This window comes from Gossypium hirsutum, chromosome D10 (assembly GCF_007990345.1).
Source record: "Gossypium hirsutum isolate 1008001.06 chromosome D10, Gossypium_hirsutum_v2.1, whole genome shotgun sequence".
Lineage (NCBI taxonomy): Eukaryota > Viridiplantae > Streptophyta > Magnoliopsida > Malvales > Malvaceae > Gossypium > Gossypium hirsutum.
In genome coordinates this window covers 54127011-54133767 of record NC_053446.1, presented here as the reverse complement: position 1 = coordinate 54133767, position 6757 = coordinate 54127011, and the positions used below count along the sequence as shown (strand labels likewise).

The window sequence follows — 6757 nt, the reverse complement described above, 5'->3', positions numbered from 1 at the left end:
ACTTTTTTTTTATATAAAAAAACTTTCAACCATTAAACATAATAATTAAAAAATATGTTAGATCGATGTGATAAAATCGAATTGATAGAGATATCAAATTAATTTAAAAATTTACATGTATGAAAAATAAAAATATCTTCATAAATTTAAGCGGTTAGGTTATTAAAATATTTATAGTAAGTAAATTTTCTTTCTCTTTTATTATTTTTAAAAAAATAAATTTTGATTAAATATTAACTCAATTGGTATGGAGGAGAAATTATTAAAACCCGAGACTAAAGATATAAAACCTAAACCTAAGCCCAAGGAGCCGGGCTGTCCAACATGAACACCTATAGGTCACAACCACGGTAAGCTCGTTTCTTATTGGTCTATCACTTGTTTCGGTGACAGCATTACAGAATGGACCAGTCGTTTGTTCTCTCCTAACTCTCCTTTCGGCTCTTCTTTCGCCTTTTTCATTAACGTTGGAGAAAAACCCTAAAACAGAAGTTGGTTTTAGGAACAGAAAGGCAGAAGCAATGAAAGGAGGGAGGAAGAATCTAAAGAGGGCAGCAAAAGACCAAATATTGAACCTTCAACATGGCCAAAGCGTCATGCAAGTGCTGTCTCTAAGGGGATCCAATCTCATTGAGGTGCACTTTGTTATTTCACTTCACAAATTTCCTCGTACTGTTAGTAGACTAATGTATCAAATTCCCAGTTAAAGTCTGGGTTTTCAATCAAATCCACTCTTATTTCTCTTTGATGAAACTATGTGACTTTGATTGCTATTCAAGGTAAAAGGTCATGTTCAGTCATTAAGAGAAATTATTTCCCTTTCTATTTTAATTTGATTATGAGTTCTGTACCCTACTGTGCCGAGAGAGCTCTGGCACTCTCTCACGTGCTGGGAGGGCCTGTGAATACCTGAATAGTCACACTGAAGAGTTTGCTTAGGGTTGAATTCGATCATGACCTATGACATATAGGGCATTTACGGTGCCGAGTGGTATATCAAATTTCTATATTCTATGATGCATTCATGCAATGTACTCTGCATCAGATTGCCATTGCATTCAGGTTTTCATTTGCCTTGTTCTGATTGTTGCAACACTTTTTTTTTTGGTCGTTTACCTTATGAAGGTAATAGATGCTCGAGGACAAAAATCACTAGCATTATTTCCAGCTAAGTTTCAGAAGAGCATGTGGATAAAACGAGGTTCGTTTTAAATAAATGTCACTTGACCATTGCTTTAATCAAAATTTTTTGAGTTTTGCTTCATTTGAATATGCAAAAACATCTACTGTCATTTTGGAATCTGCTATAAGTTGTTTTTTTCTTTATTGATGTCATATTTCTCTGTGTTCCATAAATTCCTTGTCTGAACCATTCAGTTAATTGGTTGCCTGCCTGGCTCTAATATCCAAATCCAGCAGTTTGATTGTGTAGTTTTTATTTCCCCAATTTTTTTTTTCTTCTTTTCTCTCTTTAGATAGTTGTTCAAGCCTTGGAGTAAATCTTGGTTAGTTTTGCAGTGTAGAATGATTAATTTTATGTTAATGAATCGTTCTTTATGTGTATTTGATTGTTATTTAATATGTCTTGGTTGCTTCTTCAATTTATAGGGAGTTTTGTTGTAGTTGATGAAAGTGGAAAGGAAAAGGCACTTGAGTCTGGTTCCAAGGTGGCATGCATTGTTTCTCAAGTTCTGTTTTTTGACCAAGTTCGGGCACTACAGAAATCTCCTGAATGGTGCGTTTGCGTTTCCATTAGCCTGCCATCATTTTGCGTCTTTCTTGTTTTAATCTTAATACTTGGGTTTCAGAAACTTGAACTTGATACAACACCTTAAGGTTTGATTGATGGGTGCTTCTTTTGCTTGAGTTGGTAAATACCAACTTCATTGAACTTCCCTTAGCTAGTAATTTAGGGTGTCTATTGGCTGTGTTTGCAATTGCCTGGAGTCCCTTTGTCCTTTTCTTGTTAGATTACATTTTGTAATATGCCAGTTCATCTTCATTGTCCCATCATGTGCACTGGTTTCAGCAGACGATGTTTAATTTCCTACATTCTGATTGTAGTGATTATGGGATAAAATAAATAAATAAAGACAACAGCATACTTATCTAAGGCAATTCCAACTGAATTCTTCTTTACATCTAGCATATTCATTCCCATCTGTTTTTCTACATCTTTTGGCAACTCACCACTGTACTTCCTAGAAAGGGTTTGTATATGTTAGTTACAACTTTTGGGCTTGTCATCCTAGTAAAATTTTATATAGCTTCCGGTTATGAATTGTCCATGTAAGAACTAAAGGCATGCAAGAAGGACTACCTATAAATTTTGAAGTTGCTAGAAATGACTTTTATGATACAAACATGCCTGCATTTGCCACTTAACTGTCTTCGTTTGGTCCCAAATTCTCTAATCTTGAAATTTACTTTTTCTGTTGTACTTGATCCTATTCTTGCTTATATTTCCTACAGGCCTGAAATTTTCAAATCCTCAAATCTAGATGATTCAAATGAAAACGATGGAGGTGCCACCTCAGAAAGTTTGCAGAGAGATACCACGCCAATAGAAGTAAATGATGAGATTGAGTCAAGTGATGAGGATGGGCTTCCGCCATTGGAAGCTAATTTGAACAGAATCAGGCCGTTTGAGTTGCAATCGGATAGAGAGTCCGACTCAGGATCTGATACGGATTGATTAATGATTGTAGCATACTATCTCATAAACCAATCGCCCAATTTTCTCCATCGATCTCTTGAGTCAAAAAATGCATTAAGTAGGCACAAGTAGTAGCCACATCTTATGTCTTTACAGATTTGTGCTAGCTTCTTCTATCTGAACTTTTTTTTAATTGTTTCCAGTGTAGGTAAAAATCTTGTGTTAAAAGAAAAGGAAAAAGTTTCCTTCATTTTTGTTCAAAGTTGATTTTGTTAAAACAGGATTTGCTCAATTTCTATGATTAATGCCACTCTTTCCTATCATCTTTTCTTGCTTGCTTTGACTAAAAGAAAAAAGAATGGCAATGTATGATGAAGATTGGTGTAATAACAAGGAAACATCAAATACATTTTGTAAGCAGTTTCTAATCATTTATACACTATACAGGAATAAACAAATCAAGTAAATATCTCCACTATAAACTCCTATATGTAATCATAAAAAAAATTAAATGGATGAATGCTAATATTTCCCACCCTTGCCAATATGCAAAATTAGTTACATTACTGTTTACTCAGCTATTCAATCCTGAGTTCTTTTGCTAGAGAAGGATGGTCCAATGCCCCTTAGCACTTGGCTTAGAGAAGAATATCCCATCAGTCGATGAAGTGGCGACCCTCCAGGTTTCGGTGGCAACCCTTCAATTTCTGACGATCCTCTCTTCGACCTGGAAGGCCCTGCTTTAGAAGATCTACTGGACATATTTTTGAAATCAGCATTGCTGCCCTGAAGATGATGAAATTTTGTATGAGAAACAGGATCTCCATCTGTGGAGCAGCTTATGCAGAAAGAGTGTCCATAATCATCAGAGTAAGACATAGGATCCGCTTGCAAATTACCATGACTAGAAGATGCCAATCCCGAAATTCCTACATTAATCGCCTCACTGTGGTCTTCAACCTCACTCGGTGGAGGTGCTTCAGCAACCAGATCATAAGGCACTATATGAGTTCCCTCCTGAAGCGAAAGCTTAAGCACCTTTGAACAAGCACCACATCTTAGCTGATGGAATCTCCTTTTGAAAAGTAGAAAGTCTGCAGGTAACTGCAACGGTGTGATGCAATAATAACACGTTAGGAAAGGTGCTCCACCTGCTGTGGGCCGGATATGTCGCCTAGCTGAATGATGTTTCTCCCTCAAATACCTCTTCATTTCATGATCTCTATACCTCTGATCATCAGATTGACTTTCCTGGATCCAGTTAGAAAAATCAGATCCCAAATATCTTTGGGGGCTAGAGGGGCAAGAGCTGAAGGAATTATAACAATTATGACCTCGACAAGCTCTACAAAATCCTCGGTTATGTGGGAACACGGGAGGAGGCAACTGCTCTGAACGCTGCCAGGCTTGAGGATGGCAGCATAAACAAGTGTTATCAATGCCATGTCTAGTGTTTATTGCACCACCTGAAAAAGGTACATGCGAGAATCTACTTCGCTGGCTCCAACTGCTCCTTGGTCCATGTCTTCCATAGTAAGTAGGATAAAGAATCTCATCCTCAGGTGGCTCCTTCTGATGGTTATATGTAGAAAAATGCTCTTGCTTCCAAGGTACATCAGAGGAAGCATTTCCATTGGTCTTTTCATTCAGTTGGCATGTCTTGCTAATTTGATCCTGCAGTTCATACACCATTTTTAACAGTTTCATCTTTTCTTCTTTACCATACTCAGCCTTCTTGAATGGATGGAAGGCTGAATCGAAAGGGAACTCATCTCGCGATTCATGTGAAGGGCCAGCACTTTCATAGCCATGCAAGGGAACCCTTTGAGACAAAGGAATTTGGGATGGATATTGATCTCTCTCCAGTCTTGGCCAGTTCCTAAGTGGACGGTGATGCGTTACAGGTTCTAGTGGTTCATCCCGGTGCCACTTGCCGTATCTCCTCATCGCATAATGCTTCTTATTGGAAAAATCTGAAGAAAGGTTAGCAGGCTTATAATTGTTCTCAAAGGAATGTAATTGCTGGTCAGGGAAGTGATCATCCATTCCATCATAAGAAGAGATACTACCATCATAAGCATGGGAGCTTCTGATTGTCGTGGATTTCGACAAATATTCAATAGGACCACTAAACTCGGAACCAATACTGACAAAATCGATAGTTCCATAAGTATCCATAGACCTCACACTATTAAACCGATGATGTTCACCTTTTGGAGAGCCTCCAGTGTTGGAATCAACCTTGTCATTAGTCTCTAATTGTGAATTTCCACCTTCTAACTGCAAGCTCATGACATTTGCCTCTGCTTCTAAATTTGTTTCAGCTTCCAACACTAACTCTTCATTCTCATGATGAAGCTCAGCGGATATAGAACCTTCAATTAAAACCCCTGGCAGTCGAACATCGCAATGTTCTAAAGATTCTGTCTGCAACAGTCCTGTTCCATTTTGCTGCCCTTCATTTGGTCCATTTTCATCAACCATATCACCATCACCATCTCTGGATGCAATTTGATCTGCCTCGTAGCTACCATTATGGCCTTCTACCGATAAGTTCTCACCGTGCTCCTCGCTATGAGAATCAATAGACCTACTTTCATCAACCATATCACCATCACCATCACCATCACCATCACCATCTCTGGAAGTATCTTGATCTTTCTCGTAGCGTCCATTACGTTGGCCTTCTATCGATAAGTTCTCACCGTGCTTCTTGCTACGAGAATCAGTTGATCTATTTTCATCGAGCATATCACCATCACTATCTCTGGATGCATTTTGTTCCTTCTCATAGCAACCATTACGTCGCCCTTCTACCAATAAGTGCTGATCTTGCTCCTCACTATGAGAGCCAGTAGATCTATTTTCATCAAGCATTTCACCATTACCATCACTATCTCTGGATGTATTTTGATCCTTCTCATAGCGAGCTTCTAACGATACGTCCTCACCGTGCTCCTCACTATGAGAGCCGGTAGAAACATCCCGATTCTCTCCACTTTCTTGACTCAATCGACTCTCCAAAGGGGAAGGAACAACATCTTGCAGACCTGAGCCGCTAGATTCTCCACGTTCCGACAACCGAACCAATTGATTCCCGACAGCTTCAGCTTCTTGCAAGACAGAGGTGGTTTTGGCAATGGCCTTTTTATTTTTAGCTGCAAAACAACAAGAAATGGAAATAAGGAACTAAAAAGGAAGCCATTTTTTTTCCCCCATTTTTACTTTGCAGGTCACAATAAAATCTACCAACAACATTCATCAACCATGGAAAAAGGATCAAAATCTTCAAAGACCAAATTAGTAATTTTGGTGATGCTTACCTACAAGAATTGCATCACAGCCTCCACACTTGTAAATTGGAACATCAGCCACTTCTTGAAGAACCAAAAGGCATTTAGGACACCTAACAAGTCGAACTTTAGGAGCTGTTTCAGTGGCCATACACAATTCCAAACCCAATATTATTATTGATTATTATTCTTCTCAGATCTCTCAACTCAACCAATATGAATTTGGTGATTTAATTACTCAAAATAAACAGAAACAACACACAGCATGTGGAGCATAATTGAAACAGGTTGGAATATAGGAAAGAGATAACAAGAGAAGAGAAGAACAGGTAGAAATATGGAGTTTGTCTTGTTTGTGATCTTTAATGAAGGTTTTTTTTTTTTTGATGGATTAATAATAATAATAATAATAATAATAAGTCAAGGGTTGACTTCCAAAAACCGAAGAGGTCATATCTTTTTTTCTTCTTTTTTTTTATTGACCCACATTGTGCGTCGGAAACTGAATATTGTGTGATGACCTGGTATGCCACATGTCTTTACTTTGGTAATTTTTGAAGGGTACAGTTAAAGTTACTGCCAGACAGACACGCTATAACTATTTCCATTTTATTTTTTTTGGCTTTATTAGTAAATTAACCCCAAAACTATACTCAATTCTTAAATCGGTTCTTAATTTTTTTTTCAAAACTGGTGTTTACACTATTAATTTTGTCTTAATTATAACAAAGGGTAAACTACAAAAATAGTCACTTTTGTTTACCCTAGATTACATTTTAGTCATTTATGTTTGAAATGTTACGTTTTA

General features: G+C 37.6%; 2 protein-coding genes across 4 annotated transcripts; one reads left to right on the top strand and one right to left on the bottom strand.

Moving 5' to 3' along the window:
- Positions 1-317: 317 nt before the first annotated feature.
- On the top strand, positions 318-2976 carry LOC107916260 (probable RNA-binding protein EIF1AD). The gene is made up of 4 exons (XM_016845424.2): positions 318-635; positions 1126-1201; positions 1609-1735; positions 2473-2976. The coding sequence occupies exons 1-4, from the start codon at positions 522-524 to the stop codon at positions 2693-2695; spliced, it is 540 nt and encodes a 179-aa protein (XP_016700913.1). The 5' UTR covers positions 318-521; the 3' UTR covers positions 2696-2976.
- Positions 2977-3043: 67 nt separating this feature from the next.
- On the bottom strand, positions 3044-6320 carry LOC107916259 (protein ENHANCED DISEASE RESISTANCE 4). Of its 3 annotated transcripts, none has more exons than XM_016845421.2 (3): positions 5980-6320; positions 3556-5814; positions 3044-3442 (listed from the first exon to the last, which is right to left on the bottom strand). In XM_016845421.2, the coding sequence occupies exons 1-3, from the start codon at positions 6098-6100 to the stop codon at positions 3429-3431; spliced, it is 2394 nt and encodes a 797-aa protein (XP_016700910.1). In that variant the 5' UTR covers positions 6101-6320; the 3' UTR covers positions 3044-3428. The 3 variants fall into 3 exon arrangements, with proteins under 3 accessions (XP_016700910.1, XP_016700912.1, XP_040959215.1); XM_016845423.2 differs by having other exon boundaries at positions 3044-3907; positions 3991-5814; XM_041103281.1 differs by having other exon boundaries at positions 3044-5814.
- Positions 6321-6757: the final 437 nt, after the last annotated feature.

What these genes read in the sequence shown, in the direction of transcription:
- LOC107916259 (XM_041103281.1), bottom strand. Translation starts at nt 6,100, where the DNA reads ATGGCCACTGAAACAGCTCCTAAAGTTCGACTTGTTAGGTGTCCTAAA. An exon ending in CTGTGATGCAATTCTTGTAG is followed by an intron (nt 5,815 to 5,979) that starts GTAAGCATCACC and finishes GTTGTTTTGCAG; the next exon opens with CTAAAAATAAAAAGGCCATT.
- LOC107916260 (XM_016845424.2), top strand. Translation starts at nt 522, where the DNA reads ATGAAAGGAGGGAGGAAGAATCTAAAGAGGGCAGCAAAAGACCAAATA. An exon ending in GGGGATCCAATCTCATTGAG is followed by an intron (nt 636 to 1,125) that starts GTGCACTTTGTT and finishes TACCTTATGAAG; the next exon opens with GTAATAGATGCTCGAGGACA. An exon ending in CTACAGAAATCTCCTGAATG is followed by an intron (nt 1,736 to 2,472) that starts GTGCGTTTGCGT and finishes TATTTCCTACAG; the next exon opens with GCCTGAAATTTTCAAATCCT.